Consider the following 21,382-nt stretch of genomic DNA (forward strand, 5'->3'; position numbering starts at 1 on the left):
TCTCAAAAAGCTTTGAGGACAAAAGAGAAGCGGGAGAACTGGGCCGTGAGTTTAATTCATTCTGATTTAACCTTGCATCCTGTAAACACGCCCTTGTTGAGAGAACTCCTACGAGGCAGAATAGGTTAGATTTCTCTCCCTTGTTTTTGTTCATTTCTCACAGACGAGGCCTTGAGCTTTTTCACATGAGCCTCCAGAAAATCTCCTGGTCAATTATTTACCTAGCAGGTTTATTTTTTCCTCCTCAGTTCCCATCCTTCACCCTAAATCTGTAAGAGGATGGACGTCATTCCTGCTAACCCTCCCGTCTGCATTCGGGAGCATTGATTGTAAATGTGTTGGAGTGGGAAAACGTGAACTAATTGGTTTGGTTTAGTTGGTTTCCATGTAACAAAGTGCATAAAAAGTCAGAAGACAAGTTAGAATAAACATTTACAAGATGTGTGTAGAGATTTTGAAGTGAGGTCATCAGTAAGATCATTCTGCATGTGGTTGAAAGGAAAGATCACCTGATGGGGAAATAGTTGGGATTTGATGAAAATGGGGCATTTTTCATATGCATTTTAATTATTTTTAGTTTTCCAAGGTCAAATCAGGCCCAAAAAGTGAACAGTCAGTAGTAAAGTTTGCAAATAAGTTTGAAAAACAGAAGGAATTTGATGGAGGCTTGACTGATCAGTTTTAATCTTTGCTAGTCAATTCATTTTCCATTTAGAAATTATTTCTCCTATTGTGCGTTTTTTTTTTTTTTTTTTTTACATGATGTTCCATCTCTTACTTGATGAATAAAGTAAATTCTCCTTGCAAATCCAGCTTAATTTTGAGGTAATTTATGTGTTTCAGTATGATTGTCTATTAAAAATAAGAAACCTTTTTAAATTAAAATGCTTTCTACTGATTCCATCAATAATAGAAATAAAAGAAAAACACCCCCTCGCCCTCTACTCCGGAGGATAAATAACTTCCAGTCCTGCCTCTGTGTTTACTCACCTCCACCCTCTTTGCATTGACCCCCTCCCCCCCACCCCACCTACCCATGCCATTAATCCATCCTTTCCCTTCACCTTCTGCTTGGCCAGTGTGCAGTGCTGCAGTGCTCTCAACTGCTTTCTTCACCATCCCAGGTCACCACCTACGGTTCTGTTTGCACATTCCCTTTGCAGATCTCCACTTTGCAGCCTAATTGGTACATTCAAAGCTATCTGTTGGGGGTTTACTGGTATATGGCAACCTTTGGATTAGATCTGCGGCCCTAAGACTTAGACATAGGAAAAGGAGTGATTCTTGGCTTTACAGGCCTAAAATTTTCCAAGTGGATATGACCTTTTATTGGATTGTAGTTTTAGGACGGAAATAGAAAAAGCTAGATTTTTTTCAATTTCAATTTATTTTTTTAAACTTGCAGACAGAACAGAGGTGAAGATCAAGGGCAGGAAGGTCCGACTGCCCTTCTTTCCATTAAACTGGGTCTCAGGCAGTATGAGTACAGTACAGAGCAGCAGTGGCCCATATTCCAAATATAGAAGTCCTTCTTTCAGATTGAATTGAAACCGGGTGAAATGGCTTGTGTGGCTGGACAACCTCAGGTCCTTGGCCTTATTTTTTTTTTCTTCTTTTTAACACCCTGTGCAGTCTGGTTATCAGGTTTCATCAACTCAATTTACAGTGTAGACTTCAAAAAGAGACGAGTTTCAGTAAATTGATCATATCTCTGTAATTTGTGCCGTTTGAGATGAGATCCAGTAAATTTGGGGTAGTGAGCTCCTGCAGGATCATTTCTGACCTTCTCTAGAGAAGGACACGTCAACTGGGGTGGGAGGCTCAGGGGGGTGGGATTGCAGGAATTTGACACGCATGCAATGAGATGTCACCAATAACTTGAAGCAACAACTTGCTGCTGCAACAAGAGTTTTAACTTGGCATGAGACGTGAAAGGCAACACAGCTTTTCAGCCTTTTCACCAAGTCACCTTGCATGCTACAACTCAGCGAGTGTGTGTGTCAGTGGGAGTGTGTGTGGAAAGTATTTGAAGAATTAATTTTTAAAACCATTTACTTAAAGAGACAGCTCAGAGATTTTGACTATTTGGATCCTGGCTGAGCAAAAATTTTTGCATGAGATGCTTTTAGCTCTCCAGCAACATAAAACCCTTAAATATGTTTAGTAAGATTTTTGATTCCAGTTTTTAGATTTGTTTTATATATCTATATCTGAATATTTAGCAATCACAATTAAATTTGGTAGTCTGCATTTTGAAAATAAATATTAAAAATGTTTGTTTTTACTGGTTAACTTTCAATTTTGCAGTTTTTTGTTTTTTTTTTAAAAAAAGCTGTTTGTATTTTAAACTGTAAATTCTTTAAAAGTTACTTTTATACCACACAAATCTTAAGCCTTTAATATCTTGAATCCAAAAGACATTCTATAATTGTAAAGTTTTATCATGTAAGTAAAAAGAGCCATTATTGTGAAATATTCAGCTTTTGGTTATTTATATATTTCGAAAAATACTAAATATACTAAATCTCTATTCAACCTTGACTCTTAAGATAAAAATATAATAATAGATAAAAGATCCCAGTCCCCATGGGAATATGCTTTTCTTATTTATGTAATAGCAATACCTAACAAAATGTTCCATATTTGAAGATCAAATTTGACTGGAAGACAATTCTTTAAATTTACTTCATTTCAGTTTGCACAAAGCTCTTCTTGCTGTGATTGGTTGGTTGTGTTGTGTGGATGTCACCTGCAGGCTCGTTGACACTGCTGCTGATCACTAACTGATCACCACTCTGTTTCTATATGTGATGTGGGGTTAAACTTGGCCCCCCTTTAAACTCCGCCCTCTTCCTGTCTCTCCACCAGTCCACTGTCCCACAGCCCACCTTCCCGATGCCAGTCACCGTGCCAGTGACCAATCAGAATGCAGCGACGGCCCTCCAGTTCAGCAACAATCCCGCTGGCGCGCTGGTCACCACCACTTCCTTCGTCACCTCCACCCTCACAGATCCCCGCCTCTTGTCACCACAGCAACAGCCTCTGCAGAGGAACACCGTGTCGCCAGGGTTACCGCAACGACCGGCCAGCGCAGGTAAGAAAACATGTGGAACACAGCTGGAAAGCTTTGGTTCCTCTGTCTCCTCACAGTTTAACTGTGGTTGCATTGATCAATAAGCTGTGGCCTTTTCAGATAGGGAGACTTCCTGTTTCAATAACAGCTGTTGATTGATCAGCTTGAGGATTAGCAGCTTTTTATTTACAGTTCCTCTTCCAGGGAGACTATTTTTCTTTCTTGGAACACAGTTTCTCATGAATCTTCTGTAACATTAGCTTATGACACACAGGAAGAGATTAGAAGATTTCAAAACTTCCTCTGAATAAGAAGAGAAGAAATCAGCAAAGCTGGTTTCAACATAAGAGGACAATGTCCATAAATGGAGACGCATTTTGTTTTATTAGACTTTCTCCATGTTTACAAGCCACTGTATGATCATTTTGAATTATTACGCATTTCTACATTCGGTAAGGCTGGTTGCCTCTGGTGTCTTGTTTAAGCTGACAGGTTCAGGCTGAGTAACACACTAACAAATAAAGAAAAAAAGCTACATGACCTTACATTGGCTGTAAGCCAAGATCCTCAAAATTAATGGAAATTAATGCAACAGATACCTCACTTTGTATGTCATGAATTTCTATAACATAGAAGTTTTTTCATGAAATAATTAAACTTTTTGATGATTCCCTAATTCATCTGGATGCATATTTATATGTTCAAGCTACACTGTCTCTCTGTTGGTTGTCATGATTTTCATATTTGTTCCTTTTAACATTTTTGCCCAAAGCAATCAGTTTGCATATCGGTCTTCCACACGTCAAAGTCCTGATTCCTTAATGACTCCGTTAATTGAAGTGATTTGATCCACCTTAAGCAGACACAGTTGTCATGGTGATTTTGAGACTTAAAGTATTTTTCATTAAGCTCACTTTCTGTGGAGCCACAGTTTATGCATCAACCGGTGAATTTTCAGAGTAGACAGGAACCATGTCTGCGTGCAGATGTTGCGTTCAGCTGTCTGTGTATTTTTCTCTCAAACAAGAACACGCTTCTCATAACAGCATAAATCCAGAATTTCTTTGACTGACGTCGGCGCACCGCTGCATGCACGCACTTTGTCTGTGGAGGGAACCAATCCTTCTGACTAAAAGGATTTGTGTCCCATTTTTGCATCTCAGACAGGGTTACCTACCAAGCTTTGTTCCGACCGGCGTAATCTCATTGTAAGTCAGAATTAGGTGATGTAACGTGCAACAAATGTATTACAGCATCTTTCATAACATGGCAATCTGTGAAAAGAGTGAGTTTCATGTAATACTCGTGGATGCCCCGCTGCACTCCCACTTCCCCATTTATTTACAGCTTCAGAAGCTGAAAAGACTCCTAAACATTTGGCTTACTGTCTTTTTTCAAATTAAGAAAATAATGTTTTTGTGACATCTTTGAATATTGCAAAGACAATCTCAATTGCGGTGAAGGCATCTTTCTTCTTTTATTTATTTATTTATTTATTTATTTATTTGTTTATTTATTTTCCTGTTATCGTGATCCCATCACTGTCCATGAGCATCTGGGTCACTAAAATCAGCATCAAGAGCAATGAATGACCATCCAACTGGCTGACATAGAGAGCAGAAATTACCTACCAGATGCTGCATCCAAACTGTCCTTTCCGACTACAGTTTTTCACATATTTATAGTACAGTATCAAATGAAATGTAATATTGTGCAGGTCAAAATATGTCTGGTATTTTCTGTCATAATAGAAATAATTTTAATCTAAAATTGAAAATTCTCTGGGAATGAAGAGCTGTTCAGAATAATAATTTTATCTGAATACCTTATTTTTTGGACTTTAAACCGCTACTTTTTTCCCCACACTTTGAACCATGTGGTTGATAGCCCAGTGCAGCTTTTCTGTGGATTTTTCTTCAACCACCAGGGGGCTCTTTAGCAAGAAGTGAATCGTTGGAAGTCAAAATTGGAAATCAAAGAAGAGCGAGCTGATTTTAATTTAGAACAAGCACATGCTAGCAGCAGGCACAACGGAGAAATGTCTTCAAACTCACACCCGCTCATCATGGAAACCACACGAAGAAGTTCATGTGATTCCGCTTTAAAGTTGAAGACAGATCGATAGCCGCTGCACGTAAGCTCATGAACGAATCCATGGTTGGAGATGCAGGGCTGCATCCTTAATAGCAGATTTATTAAGGACGTAGTCCTCTGCAGCATCCATGTGGAAAACCGAGAGCAGCGGAGATACCAGCGGCTATAGCTTGGTGTGGCTTATATGTATGTTTTCAGGTTTTTTTTTTACTTTGTGGGTGCGACATATATATATGTTTCCAGTTTTTATGTTTTTTATTTTATTTTTTTTAAACTTTGTGGGTGCAGCTTATATAAAGTGCAGTCTATAGTCCGGAAAATACGGTAATAGTAAAAACGGTGTAATAGTAAACAGAACATGATGAAATACTTTCAAATACGTATTTCATCATGTTTTTGTTAATGTTTTTGTTGATGTTTGTTTATTGTATTATAGAAATGATTTAGGTGGTTATGAAATTGAAAGTTGCTGAAGCAGATTTAACCAGGTGAAACTTTTTATTGAAGCCACGTTGTTGAGATCTATACATGAAGCAAAAGTCAGTCTGAACAAATCACACAACCATATAAACTGCATACATTGCAGTTGATCCTAGTAATCAAACAATCCACAAAGTTCAGTTTATTCTTTAAATTGGCTAAAACATTTTCAGACTAAAGAAACCCAGCAGATTTCATCAAGTCATTCACTTCCAGCATTCATTGATACGAAATGAGTGTTTTGCAACAATACACAGTCGCTTGCATTAAGTTTTTGAATTTCTTCATACTGAGTATGGATGTAGTGAAAGAATGAAAGAAAACTCCCCTTTAACAGGAAGAAACCTGGAGCAGAACCAATACCTGGCACAGAATTAATGGACAGAGCAGAACCAACTCTAGTTATAATGTTATCTCTTTAGCATTTGCATTACAATTCGTAAAGGAGAATAAATCTGTCCTTGTCAAAACAATAACAAAAAACTCATGAGAACTTTATTTTGCGATTTTGAATTTCACAAGAACATTTGATCCATTCAATATTTCACACTGACATTTAGGTCTAATATGTTGTTCAAATAGAAAAAAGTCACATTTTTATGACTTTAGTTACTGTGTGTAACTAAGTGTAACATAAGTATCATTGAGATTTGATGAAACCAGCACTTTAACTAGAAATGCAGCATTGAGGCTAATTAAGGAGCTTTAGAGAGGAAACGGTCGACGCCAGCAGAAACACTTTTTTTAATGACACACTTGATTTAATGATATTATTTCAAAGTGGATGTTCATCAGTTTTTAGGTTGTTCAGATATACTGCTTCATGTGAGATCTTTTTCATGGTTTTTATGGGTTTCTTTTTTCTGTGCTAGGTGCAATGTTAGGAGGAGATTTGGGGAACTCAAACGGAGCGTGCCCGAGTCCAGTTCGTAAGTAAATCTATTCCTTTCTCAAAAATCATACAAATGACTATTTCACACCGCAACAAACACACAGCTGCACACCAGACACTATTGTTTCTTTTTATCTTTTGAACTTTTAAAAAGCTATATTTCTTTAGTTGGGTTTGTGAGGAGAACAGTGCAGATCGTTTCTGTGTGGCAACAGCCTCACAGTCGCCTTCACAGGCTTATACACAGGCACGTAAGCACCTGTTGACTGGTGACAGCTGGGGGTCACAGCACAAGCTGCTTGTAAACAGTCCAAAGAACAGAGAGGGTTTCAGGTTATAAGACAGTCCATGACTAAGAGAAAAAAAGAGGAAAAGAAACCAATAAAATTCCAACGAAGCTAGTGTAGGTTTCCTCAGCTGGCCTTCTGTTGTTTCTCTATTCACAGTTGGAAGCCTCAACATTTTTTAGTATATTCTGAAAGTGTTTAAATCACTACGCCAGTCGGGAGGCGGACACCTGCTCCAGATCAAATCCACCATGAATGTGAGATCAACATTTCATTCCTGGCAGTGGTTTTCTGTCAGACATGTCAGCCTCCTTTAGGTCCACAGCTCCACCCAGATAAATCAAGTATTGCTAATTAGTGGAAATATTTCTGCAATTTAGATTTTTTACGAAAAATGCATTTGAAATCGGATTTTGGGTTTTTGGAGAGTAAAATTGATCTGTCAGCTGAACATCAACGTAAACTGGTTGCTTTCACAGTATTTGTACATTTGATATGTGACTTTATATTATCTCAAGCAGCCATATAAATTAGCTTTTCTCATTTTTTTTTTCTGCTTTTAGTTCCTTTTAGAGTACTCTTAAGCACTGAGTAGTCAGTCTGGGTTTTTCCCTGTATGTAAAGTTAGTGAAACTGACCATTAGAAAATAAATGGAAATGCAGAAGTGAAATAGTTCTTCACATGTAATTTAAAATTTCCACCCATCAGGGAAAGACACTTGAAAAAGGAAAGTATTTTTTTTTTCCAAGGGAATGAAAGTATCTAAAATATTCACCAACAGTGCTGTAAAAATGACTCGCTCCACAGATTTTGTTCAGGTTTTTTTTATTTTTTTATTTTTATTGTAAAACAAAAATATTCATAGAAAAACCAAACATGTTGAAAAAAATCACCCCTTTGATAAATTGGGAATTAATCATATTTTTTTGGAACGCTGACTTTAATTTTTCTCAACATAACAAGGTTTCATTGCTGCCAAACCTGCAGGATATCATTTAAGTAGAGTCTGTCTGACAACATGAAGAAGGATCTCAAAAAGCAACATGACATAGTTTGACCGAGAGAAATTCAAAACCAGATGAAAAAGAAAGTCAGTAAACGTACATCAGTCCTGAAATGCATGAAGCCACTTCAAGTGGACAGACTTTCAAAATGGTTCCAGGTGAATATTGATGACTCAACTAAATTTCAAAACATTACACACAGCTGAATGACTGGAAAAAGTGGCTTACTTAAAGTCTGAAAGTCCTGTCATACTTGTATAAACAGCAGTTTGGTAGAATTAAAACAGACCAGTAAGAAGAGTTGGTCAGAATAAACTGGTCTAATAAATCAACTTGGAAAAAAGAAGCAGTTTTAAATGAGAATGCTGCCAAATTCATAAACTACTCGCTGCGTTGGCCACGCTTGGCTCAAAGTTTCCTCCAACTGATGAAAAAGCTTTCTAATGTTTACTTTTTTGACACTCATAGTTAACAATCTGCGTAACCATTTACACGTCCGCTGCTTTCCCTCTTTATTTATCTACTCTTCTCCTCCCTCTCACTACACCTCCCCCTTTCATCCCGTCTCTCTCAGCTGTTCCCCCTCGTCTTCATTCTGGAATAATCTCCCACCCGTCCCCGCCCCCCACCATCTAGCAGTCCCTTGTCTTGGCACAGGACTCTCCTCAGAGGTGACTTTGACACTGGCCAGAGCTCTCCTCTTAAATCCCATTAGTTTGGACAGATACTGCCAGCTACATCCCACAGTAATGGATACGGGGCGAGGGTGCTCTTTTTTTCTGGATTCACTTGACAGCATTATTTCTCTCATGTTACAGGGAGCCAAAAATAAATCAATACATTCAAATTAACGTCACTTACCTTTTCTTTGGGGTAACAGTGCTTCATCGGGATGAGATGATTCATGATACCAGGTCCAGAAGGATGAGGCAAAACATGGTTTTATTAAACATTTTCAGATAAACTAATTTTCTTTGCACAGAGTAAAGATTACAAAAATTACAGTGAAGCTCCAGCCAGCTTCAGTACTCTGATCTGATCTTTTTTTTAAACAGATTTTTTTTTTTTTTTTCCTACAATCAAAAAACGGTAATACTTCTGTTGTACCAGTAGGTGGTGAAAATCAGAATTCAATGATAGACTATGCTAATTATGACTCAAGCTATAGCTAGGCTAGCAACTCTGCTAAAAGAAATTTAATGAAAATTTTTTAGCATTTATTATAGAGGCAGGAACCAGAGAGGTAGGTATGAAATATCTAATAGAAAAACTACTTGGTTGTTTTTTTCTGGCACAGAAAGCGAGAATTGACATGCATGTGCAAAGTGGGTCTCATTGTTTTCAAAATATTTGGCTATCCAGCATGGATGTGTGACACTAGGTACATAGATTTTTTCCTTTTAAATTTTGGTTCAGTTTTTTTCCACAAGTGCAAATTAACAGGAAGTCTTTATTTTGCATAGCACCCATCTTTTTTGTGGAGAGAGCCTTAAATAATCTGTATTCAGTATCAAATGGTCCAGCCAATATACTATGTTTTCTATGGTTGTCAAATGATGTTGTGTAAAAGAAGTCTTGAAACACTCCTTGGTGTCATATTTGACTTGAAAGTTTCTTAAATCTCAAAAAGTGTTTTGAAAATCTTTGTGTAAAATGATCCATTTCAGATTTTGATCTTTAACTATTTGAGATTTTGAAGATCAAATTGAAATTTGTGAAATAGCCCATAATTTGGTGGCATCAGGATGCAGAAGCTAACTTTGATATCGTAGCAGCTAACAGCCACCAGTTTTTATTGCTGGCTGTTGAATAGATGAATGTTCATCCATTCCTGCTTGTCCTTCCAGGGGTGCAGGGAGCTGTTGAATTAGGTGAGAGTTGCGGTGCCCCCCAGTGGAGGCCATCAGTGCATCAGAGACACACAACCAGGCACACACACTTACACTTAAGGACATTAGATAAACCAATTAATCAAAAAAATAATGTTTTCAGACTGTTGGGGAAATCTGGAGTACCCAGAGAGAATCTATGCATGCAAAGGGAGAAGATTCAAACTCCATACTGAAAGACTCTGGATTTGAACCCAGGACCATGTTACTGCAAAGCATCACTGCAGACTGTTCCAGCCTGTCTCCAACCAAGTCCCACAAATCGACTCAAGAATGTCATAGTTTATTAGATATTTGGGGTAGATTTAACCGTGTGCTTCTGCTGCTGATGGCTGTGTTTTAGTCTAAATGCTCTCCCCGTGATCCCTCCAGGTTGCTATAATTGTGTCACAACATAGTTGTCTATCAACATCTCAAACGTTATCTGAGGTAACCTGATCCTCCCAGACGGCCGGCCACTCTCCTTTTGCACTCATCCACTCTCCACTTTTATCGCAGTTTTCATTACCTCCTCTTGCATTTTAACTTTTTTCATTCCTTTTCTTTCTTTTTAACCTTTTTGCACAATGTATTTTTGTCCTCTGATGCTTTTTCCTTCATTATTTATGCCTCTCTTTCTGTCATGTCCTTTCTCCGGTCATGTCTTATTCTCACCCCTTTTAGTCTTACTTTTGCCTTTTTTTACTCTTCTTCACTAATCCTGTCTTCACCCTCCTCCTGTCATCCCTTCTTACCTCCTCTTTCTCCTGTTCTCTTGGATGTGCCGGTCTCAGCTGTTGTCCAGGGAGTAAGAGCTCAGGGAATGTCACCATTGACGTCATGCAGCATTCCACACATTCCCACGCCCGGCCTCGCGTAATGGGAGACGTGACACACATGCTCACACACACAGAGGGTACCGACACATGTACACTCATATTCTAAGAAGAACACATGTTAAGGCTACAAGGAAATGCATCAACACGAGCAATTTAGATGAATGAAAGCCACAAACATTTTAAAGTCTTTCAGGGACTCACTCAGCAGGACGCAGCTGCACGCATAAAGACACACACAGCATAAATCAGCTCATAATCCAGCATGAACCTCCATGTATAATCAAGCAAGAAACTGCAATTATCTTTTTTTTTCCAACAGAGTCTGCTCTCATTTTATATAAAAGATTTAAAGTCTGATGATTTTGGTTTTCTGCAGAAAATTAAAAAAGGAGGAGACATGCAACATGGGTCATTAGTTCAGTTTAAATCAGGAGTACTGCTGTAATGTGGCATGTGCTGGAACCATTGGGTACCACAGGCACCACTAGCGCCATCTGTTAGTGCAGATGCTCGTCTATATTGTCCCATTGGTCCTCAGAGTTCTGCTTTAATGTCGGCATTGAAATAAAGTTAATTAAATTTCAGCAGCAAGGTTCTTAAAACTAATAAATGAAACTGCATTGAACATGTACAGTATGCAAACTGCTAACAGATTGATTATAATCAGGCTTTTGCCACATCTACAACTCCACATTTACTGTTATGGGATCCTGAAGCAAAACCAAACAGTCAGCTTTTGCTATGAAATGACTTCATATTTGCAGGAAAGTAAACTTTTCTGTACAGAAAATAACCATATAGTTGCACTTATTTTTCCAGTACATTTCTCTTTCCATCCATGCATTGTCTGTGCCCGCTTAGGGTGAGAGACGAGTGCATCACAGGGCAACACAGAGACACACAGGACAAAAAACCATGCTTACACACTCTTACTTTAGGACAATTTAGAGGCCAGTCAACCTAATTGCCTGGATTGGCAAGAGCACTCAGAGAGAACCCACACATGTGCATGGAGGTCATGCAAAGTCCATGCAGAAAGACTCCAGTCACTGATTTGAACCAGTAAAGAGGAAAAATGGAGGACATTTATGTTGCAAGGCAACAGTTGTAACTGTGCCACCATGCAGCTCTTCTCTTTATCAAAACTTCAAAATCTCAAACACTTTGTAAATGTCTTTTTGTATAAATCCTGCAAACCTAGTCTTTGAAAATAACTGGCTAGTTACCGTTTTTTGTGCAACCAGTTTTTCATAAAAGTATGACACATTTTAAAAACATGCAAGGCTGAATCTCAGTTGTTTTCTCTCTGCAGCTGTGTTCAGGCTCGTTGTGGAAGGCTGCAGAATTAAAATGAGCACATCAAAAGCTGGGTGCCAGCTTCTGTTAGTCAGTACACCCTTAATTAAGGTAAAGGTGGAAATTTCCTTTACCTGTCTCTGATTTTTGCACTTGTTTTATTTTGTTGCTAAAACATGTAAATATTATAAATATAGCATTTTCTTAGCATCCATAGCTGTATATGAGCAGTAATGATGGCACTTTGAAGTAATTTTGTCTATCATACCATCATGATAAAAAAAAAGAAGGTTAATAAAAAGAAGAAATTTGCAAATGACTTTAAAAAAATTCTGTTGAAAGCCATCAATCTGCAAAAACCTGAGATCTTTTTCAAATTATTTAAGTCCTGTTACTCTAAAGGGAAAAAAAATGGAGATCAAAATAAATTCAGACCTGACTTGAATAGTGTGATTCAGAAACAAGTGTCTGCAAACCCCAACAAATAGTCAATGTTACCATTTGGTCAGCTAAGCTTTTAGGCTTCGTGGTTTTAGTAAAGTACATCAAAACCTATTCGAACTGAACTCCAGCTGTAGATAGTAATACAGTATAAACACACAAAGAAAGACACCAGATCTACAGGCTGTATTCTGTAAGGGAACTCTCTTTGAGCCTGGGTTCAGCTGTAGAACATATGTTAACTTCACATTCACTGAGGAAAACTCACGTTAGTTGAACTCATAACTCTTGGGTGACCACCAAGCCACCTCTTCTCCCACAGACATGAACACAAACTGACTGCACATTTCCATCAGTCATTGACGTCGACATGCAGACGTGGGGTGAACCCTGCACTGATGGGACACAGGTGAACAGTTTGCCCAGGTGGCTGCTGGGATATGCAGTCCTCGTCTTACCACATTCAGTGATTCCATTCGTTTGCAGCATCCTCTGTTTCTTTCTTCCAGCTGATTTTTTTTCTTTGATTCCCTACATTTTTTTGTTTAGCACATCATGTCTGCTCCAGTTTCCCACACTCCTCTCTTTCCTTTTCCTTTTCCATCTCTCTTTCTTCCCCAATTTCTCATCATTGAAACTCCCTGATCTGATTTTCCTGTATTCTCCTACTTCTTTAATCATCCACATTCTGTGCATGTTTTCCATTCATAGGCCATTTTTTCCCTTCCTCCTCCCTCAAATGTGTAGACTTATTCTTGTTCCCAGTCTTTCTTTGCGCTTATCTTACTATCTGTTTGCCTATCATTGAACTCCTGCTCTGTCATATCCTGCTTCACTTACTCCCTCAGTTTCATTCTTTTCTTCCATAATGTCTCTCCCAGTCCAGTCTGGTCATTTTCTCTACTTTCTTACTTTTTGTTCATTGTGTGGTGGAGTTAATTTCTCTGTTGAACTGTTGTTGTTGTTTTTACTTTTTGTTTAACCCCATAAATTAAATAATTTGACGGTAAAATACTGATCCAATCTTCTGCATCCGGACAGGTCTGCATAATGTCCCATCAAAAATAAATTTGGAGAAAAACTATTGATTTTTAAACTTCACTTACTCATATGACAGGATGTATGACATATTTCAAAGCAATTCTGGCCACTTCTTTAGGTACACCTGGTTAGTCCTGGGCTGAACTCCTTTTTGCCCTCCGAACTGCCTCAGTGCTTAATGGTTTTGAAAACCATAAACAGGACTGGGACATCAAACCTGACTTTTTCGCTCCTACTAGATATATTTTGATTGATTTGATTAAATCACGATGCCACCCTTAAAATGATGCAGACATAAACAATTGATCACAAATACATTAAATTGATACTTGAATACACTCTACTTTTATGCTAAACACCCATACTTTGTCATTATTTTTTGTATTTTTCCTCTGTAACTACTTAACCACTAAAGCCTTCTTGGTTCATATCACCACATGTTTAAGCTTCTTCCTCCTTTGCCTTCCTCTTTTCCTCATTCTTTCTCTCCTTTTGTGTCTTTCCTCCCTCGCCCGCCTCCTCTCCTCCTCTGACATGCTTCCCTCTCTCTAAGCTGATATCAGAGATAGCATTGACTTGTTGTTGTTGTCAGGTTGCGTTTATGGGCTCTGTGTGTGTAAGTGAGATGAAGCAGAGTCACATGCCACTGTCGTCTGGAGCCAGCGTCATGGAGAAGTGCTATCTGCTATCACACACACACCCTCTCTGCACCCATCAGACGGGAGTACTGCATCTGTTTGTGTGTGTGTGTGTGTGTGTGTGTCACGGTGTGGGAAAGTCCCTGCTGTCCCTCTTATGCACTGTGATTCAGTCTTCATTTCAATAGACTTGTCTTTTAACCTCGGCACCAAAGACAGGCTGGAGACTGCTGGAGGCTTGTTGTCATGATGCTCAGCCAGCCAACCTCTCTTCCTTCAGCCTTCACTTCCCAACATCTTATTTTACATTTAACAAGTTACTTGTAGTATGATTCTAAACCAGCACATAATGACATGTACCGTAATAAAAAGTGTTTGGTGGAGAATATTCAGAAATGTGGAAACAGAGTCAAAACAAAGTAAGCAGAAATGGCTGACAAACAGAGCTGTTTTGCTGAAGTTTTAGCATGGCATGTCAGGTATTATTTATCCTAAGAGCAATGATTGTGTTGCTGTGAAAGGGAGAGGAATGTGACAGTTGTGCCATTTCAAAGGCAGGTGTGTTCACTGGTATAATCTGCAGTTTGGCCTGTCATGTTGCTGGGATGCCCCTTTTAAAAAGAAAACAATGACATGCTGTGCTTACAGTAATGTAAGCTGATTTATATTAATATTTCAAGTTAGATGTTATGCTTTTTTTTCATGACCAGAGCCAATGCAGACACTTTCAACAAGGCACTCTACACATACTACAACTAATTAGATATTTCTTCAACAACAGGGAGGCAAATTATCTCAGCTGCACATTCTGCTCTGCTGTGAATGCCAAACTTGTGTTAATCTGACGCTTGAATAAGGTTTTTATATACGACTGACAAAATGGCAAATTTCAGAAGCTGGACTTTCCAGTGTCCAGATTCTGGATACATCATCTGCTGGAAAATCATAACTTCAAAACTAAGGAAATGTCATATAAATGAAAGTGTGCTAACTTGGTAATGTGGAAAATGTTTAATTTTCCAGGAAAATTTAGCTTTGGAACATTGTCAGCAAAGTTGAGCTGGTTTCCTGGATCTAGGTATACCAGGGTTTTAAAAGTTTCAGTTTCAAAGCTGTAGTTTATCAAAGAAAGTTTTCTCTGGAACATAGAGTAACACTGTGATGCCTGCCCCCACCTGTAGCTGTGCACTGCCAATCTGGCTGTTTCTTTTCCTATTGCTGTACACTCGTAACAAATTTAAGTAGGTCCAGTAATCAGAAGTTAGCTCTGTTTTAATAATAACTCATTTGTCAATGTATAAACTATATTTCTATAAGTAGTCAGCTGCTGGCTCCAACCAAAACCAGTGCTCTTGGTATTGTTATTGTTAGTGTACTATTAAACCCTCAACATTTCTGCATTTTAAAATAGGTTTTGCAACATTGTTCTATATTTTGTATTGAGGTTACATATCATAATTATGTAGTCTCCCAAACTTCTGCACCCAAACTTTACCTACATTTACAAAACCAAACAGCTGGTTTGCAAAACACCTAAACTATCAATTTCATCTTCTAGATTTAAGGGTTTTTCTTTATTCAGATTAAAACAAATAAAAAAAGATCCTTACAGTCAAATTAATTCAACCAGAGAGGCAAACGTTACCAATAACTGGCCACCTCAAGGCTGCCTGGCTGTGCAGTTGCCTAACTTTCTCTGTGGAGAGCGAATGTTGTGGCTCTTAGCTGTATAAATAACCAACAATTTTCCTTTTTCTTATCTAGTGGACTTCTGCTGATTAGGTTATTGTCGGCTGCAGACAGCAACATCTTCCATTTTTGTTAAAAGTAATTGTATGTTATACATACTTATGTTGTAAATTAGTTTTTAAATTGTTATCCAAGTACTGTGACATGGTGTGTCTGTTATTTTCAAGGTTAGCATACAGTGATAATCTCTACTGGCCTACACGTAGTTAAAAGTCATTACATAAAATGTGGCTTTCTTAAAAAATATTCATTTAAAACTGCATTATGTTACCAAAACCATGAAATCGAAGCATAAAATGCTCTGGATTATTCAATTATTTGCTGAATTGTAAAGGATTTTTTTACATTTCAAATCACTGATTTCAATCTACACACTTTGTAATTCCAGTTCATAATTATGCAGATAAACAATAAACTTTCATAAATGATTGTGTTTTGCTTTTTCAGAGACAATATTTCTTCCAGGGTTTAATGACCATGAAACTGACTTGTTAGAGAAGATATTTTCTTACCATGCAAGATGGAAAGAGCCCAGAGACAATTATGTGTTTTTGTTTACACCAAGCTGAGATGAGTGGAACGAGACAGGAGAGAGAGACAAATACTGAGAGCAGAAATAAAATAGTTCTGGAGAGAGCATGGCATGATTTTGATGTGAAGGAGCTGTAGAAAATCAGAGAGCCACCAGAAAAAAGCAATGTTTGAGCTGCAGAAATGATGAGAAGCATGTGGTGCGACAAAAGGGTTCCAACGTGTTAATGAGACAGGCAAACACACCAACGACGGCAGACAAGACACACTTCACAGGTAGAGGCAGACACTGAAAACATCAGAGCCGACCAAAACAAAACTTCCTCCCACCCTTTTTCTTCACTAAACCTCGCTGTTATTTTCCTCTGTGTGTCTGCGTCTCTGCAGCTAATGGCTACATCAGCGCCAGGGCCTCCCCGGGCCTCCTGTCCGTATCCAATGGCAACAGCCTGGGAAAAGTAGTCCCGGCAAAGTCCCCACCTCCACCCAGCCCTCAGTTGGTCAACAGCCGGAAGCCGGACCTGAGGGTCATCACTTCACAGAGTGGAAAGAGCCTCCTGCAGCTGGTGAGGAGAAAAAGACTCAGACTGACCATTTAAATCTAAACTACTAGTTTTATGATACCGGAGGATAACCTCCAAATTACCTCCAAATCCACATTGGGATTCTTTATCCTGATACAAATTATCTTATTAAAGAACAGTTTGATAAATGATTGAAAACCAAAAAATATCAGTCGTGTGAGTGAGAAGACGGTTGCTTCTCAGTGCATCAAAATAATGACTTTAACTTGCATTACTCTTAACTAGGGCTAAAGCTAATGACTATTTTAGTAATTGGGTATTCTGTTTAATATTCAGAAGATTAATTAAATAATTTGATAAAAAAAACATTTACACATTCTGCAGATTTTTTATTTTATCACTTATACTTATCTTAGACAATATAAAAAATACTATAAAAATGCAATTTTTGAAAGAATAAAATAAACATTAAGCATACAGAAAAAAAAAAGAAGTTTTCAACTTAAATTTTTAATACATTTTTTGTACAGTTTTGGGCTAATTACTGTTGTTCTTACAGCAAATGGCATATCTTAGAGTCAGCATATTCCAGTTAACTATTATTTGATTACTCAACTCTTCATGAATAATCCGATTAATAATTTCAGTCCCACTCTTGACAAACTCACCAGTGATGTTCTGTATAATGCAGTCTTTCCTATTTTTTTAAGTGTGTTTTACTGCTAAGAAAGCTGTAATGTTTATTTGCTTCTAAGAATACATCTGATTTGACTCATACAGCTATGCTGTTCAATAAAGTCATGCCTTGCTCAAGCTGTGTTCTTGCAGCTTTGTGTTGAGGATTGGAGCCAAAAAGGCAGGTGCATTCTTAGTCATGCAAGATGCACAGCAATCTTATGATTCTATGGAAGTAAATGTTTCATAGTCAGTGGCTGTTGAGGAGGGACCACTCTGCTGCCCAAAACAGACAAAGTCAAAGGTATCTATTTATGTCCTTTCTGAAAACATCTGGAGAAGAGTTAAGAAGTCATATTGGACTGTTCCAGTTACAATAACTAAGGAGAAGACTCTGTGCTGTAACACTCTGTGCTTTACAGGGGAGTAGGCAGGAACAGGAAGGCTACCAGGATTACAGAACATTTCTCTTTTCTTTTTATCCTTTTAAGCTTTCAACATCTTCTTTGCCACCCAGAATATTATATTTGAAATTGTTAGAAATCTGTTGGTAGAAAATAAAGATTGATGCTAAGTGTGGGACCGGTAATGCTAAAAACTGTTTTAGATAATATTAATGTCATATGTGTGTGTCTTTGTTTGTTCAAAGTAGTCAGACCGTCTTAGCTCATGAATAATTAATGAGCATTTACTGTTGAAATGCTTGTTCAATTACAGTGTTTATGACCTAGCTGCTGAATGCTGTGGCTTTTTAAAACACTTTGCAAATGTTTTACATCCCAAGCAGTAAAATGCTTTTTTTCAATTATCGCTACATTCTGAAGTACATACTGATCCCCGCCCTCAGCCTCTTTAGCTCAGGGTTGACAACATGTGCACATTGGCACAGAGTGTTAGCTTAGGAAAATATATCAGGGTTGCAGCTAATAATTATTTACTAAAATACTATGCTATCAATTTCTCTGATGATTAATTAATTAATATGATAAAAAAAATTGCATATTCTGCAGATTTTCCATGTAGTCAATTAAAATTCAGTAACATAGCATTCCTTTAGGGCACACCTGATGTATGAGTTTAGTGCTTCATGGTAGCGAAAGAAAAGACTCGGGAAAATGGGGTTTGATTGTTATTGACATCTTCAGCTTAAGATACAGAAAACAATGAAGCAATTAACTTATACAACTCCTGGACCAAAACCAAATATTGGTTATTAAAAAGCTTCATGGATCCAGAGAAATTGGGGCTGTTTAAATTCAGATATTTGAATCAAACCTTGTAACATCTAAATGTAATGATTAGTGTTTGCAGCTGTTGTATTTTTTTTTATGTGCCGAAGGCCGAGAAGCTCACCTGATGCAGAAAGATAGGAATCCTCAGCACTCTGTCTCTCATGTTTACTGTGAACGTCTAGGTGACATTTTCAGCATAAAGAGAAAAAAAAAGAACAAAACAAAAGTTCCACAGGATAAAATTCATTTTTACCAGCTAGCTGCATGAAACACCATCTTTACATCTTTTTATCCAGCTAGGATACATTCCATTGCTATTCCAATTTAATAAGTTGCACACATGCTTTTGTGGCAGTGTTTGAACATTTTTGTGCAGATAACGTGCACATCCACTTTCAGTCCGTTTACATTCACATGGCTAAAACAGGTTGAGCAGATTTTAGAACTTGCATTTGAAAACAGGGAAGAAGATGTTTTCTTTCTCAATGTTTCCTGATTATAGGAATTATTTCATGTTGTGTAAATAATTTTTAATACATTAAAGTAAAATAACATTTTATGATCAGCCTGTGTTTAAAGAACCAAAGTTTCTTATCAATTTCTGTAGATGTCTTTTAGATTACAGGATGTTGTACATTAGAGATTTCTTCACACAGACTCTGAACACAAAATGAATTTTTATCAGATTTCCTGAAAGTACAGAGTGTACAAGTCAACCTGGCATGAGAAGTGAAACTCACAGTGTTTACAGACTAACTTATGCTGACTGCTTAGGATGTTTAAAAATATTTAATGTTTCTGCAGTCCAGAATACGGATCTCATCATTCCTCCTCAGATTTCCAGCATCGTTTTGCAGTTTTGCAGAGCCGCAGAGCTTGGAAAAACAGAGGCCCTGTTTTCATGCAGAGTTGTTTATATCACGAATAGTTCACAGGAACTTAACGTCCTCTGTTTCTTTTACTCCTCCCTCCCCGCCCCTCGTCTTCCACCGGCCTCGCAGACAGAGGAAGAGCTGGAGTTGGTGAGTGAGGTGAATAGACTTTAAGAGTTTCAGCCTCGTGGATGTGGTGTCAACCTCTGTGTGATCTCACTGAGCATGAGTGTGACACCATCAGCAGATGCATCCCATCAGGGTTGGCCAGGCTGTGAAGGCGGATGAAGGAAAGGCACTGGAGCATCAGAGCAACACCCTAACAGAGATACAATCACCTGGTTGCTTCAGTTCATTTCTGAAATTTTGACGGGCCAAAAGCTTCTGCAGGTTCATCCAGTTGGTAGCAGTAGCTCCACGAATCAGGATGCTAAAATATGTCCTGGGTATTTGATTGCAAAATTCTATCTTCAACTATAAATGGACAAATTTCTAGGAAAAGGCAAAAAAGTGTTGCCACCTCTTAAGATGTGAAAAAGCCTTAAAAAAATGTATTTTTGCAGATGTTCTCTAGATTTCTGGGTCCCCTTTGTCTTTTTTAGCTAATGCCAAAAGTTTTCATGCAAGTTTTATTAGGTCTTGGGCCTCTGATGGTCAAGCAAGAAACTGGATTCAAGACTGGGAAATTGCATCTATGTTGTTTTGTCCAAATAATTTGGAAAACTTTCCTACTGAAAGATTTAATACGCTGCAAAAACACCAAATGTTGATAGGTAATTTTTCATGTAACTATCATAGTACATTTGAAAAATGAAAAAGTAACTTTTCTCAAGATATAGGAGGTTGTTTTAAGTCAATAATTCCTGAATATTGACCAAAAACAGTATTAGTTCCACTGGTAGATTTTTTTCACTTGAAACAAGAAAAAGATATTCAAGAATTAAGTTAGTTTTTCTTACTTCAAGTGCACTAAGGTGTTTGCCCTAGAAACTAACAAAATTATTGGTAATATTTGTGGTTTTGCAGTCTAGAGACCTGTTTTCTGACACTCCACCTGATGTTAATATAAAAATAATCACGATCCCTTGCTGTCTAATAAAGCTCCAAGGGCTAAAACCTTGTTATTATGTGAAAACAGGAAAGAGGATCTGATAAAACTGCTAAAACAGACCATTTGTTCATCCGAACAAAAGGTCTGTTCAGGCAGTATCCTTAATTTGAAAACAGTCCTCCATTTTATTCATTCTTCTGTTATAGAAATGATAACAATTCATTTATATTTTCCAGCAAATTTGATCAGAAATCCCAAATGAATATTTATGTTGCAGCAAAGCTCCGGGCACATTTGTGCAACCCGGTGACTATACGGGAGGAAACATTGGGGGAAGTGGAGCAACCAGCTGACTCTGTGCTGTGTGTGAAAGCTGCTCAGCATGTGCATGTTTGGTTTCATCCGAGCGTCTCCGCTCTGAGGATCAGAGAGAGGAAAGCTCCCAAAGTCTCCAACCTGGAGCGCAGATGGACATGTTAGCCTCAGATTCTCTGACCCCATTCAGTCCTACCCACACACACACACACACACACACACACACACACACACACGCGCATGCATGACGTTTCTCTGCATAAATATACACACCTCACGACAAAAACTCTCCTCACATTGTGCATTTATTCCTGCCGTACCTGCCTGCTCACATTTTATCATAGAAAACTCTCATCCTCTCACACACATCTACACACACACTCATCCCCACTCATGTCCTACTCCCGTCAGCCTTGGCAGTGCATGCTTTCCGAACAGCATGACGCTCCTGCACGCCCCTACCTCTCATAACACCTTCT

The 21,382-nt window shown here is 38.1% G+C and overlaps 1 protein-coding gene across 1 annotated transcript in view; it reads left to right on the top strand.

The window, feature by feature from the left end:
• mef2d (myocyte enhancer factor 2d) overlaps positions 1 to 21,382 on the top strand; it is a 67,101-nt gene that overhangs the window by 27,512 nt on the left and 18,207 nt on the right. Inside the window, exons 4-7 of the mRNA XM_016662100.1 lie at positions 2,869 to 3,094; positions 6,520 to 6,576; positions 16,622 to 16,800; positions 19,667 to 19,696. Coding sequence (XP_016517586.1) covers positions 2,869 to 3,094; positions 6,520 to 6,576; positions 16,622 to 16,800; positions 19,667 to 19,696 — 492 coding nt within the window. The remainder of the gene's footprint in view (positions 1 to 2,868; positions 3,095 to 6,519; positions 6,577 to 16,621; positions 16,801 to 19,666; positions 19,697 to 21,382) is intronic.

Source organism: Poecilia formosa, unplaced genomic scaffold (genome assembly GCF_000485575.1).
Source record: "Poecilia formosa unplaced genomic scaffold, Poecilia_formosa-5.1.2 Scaffold359, whole genome shotgun sequence".
Taxonomy (NCBI): Eukaryota; Metazoa; Chordata; class Actinopteri; order Cyprinodontiformes; family Poeciliidae; genus Poecilia; species Poecilia formosa.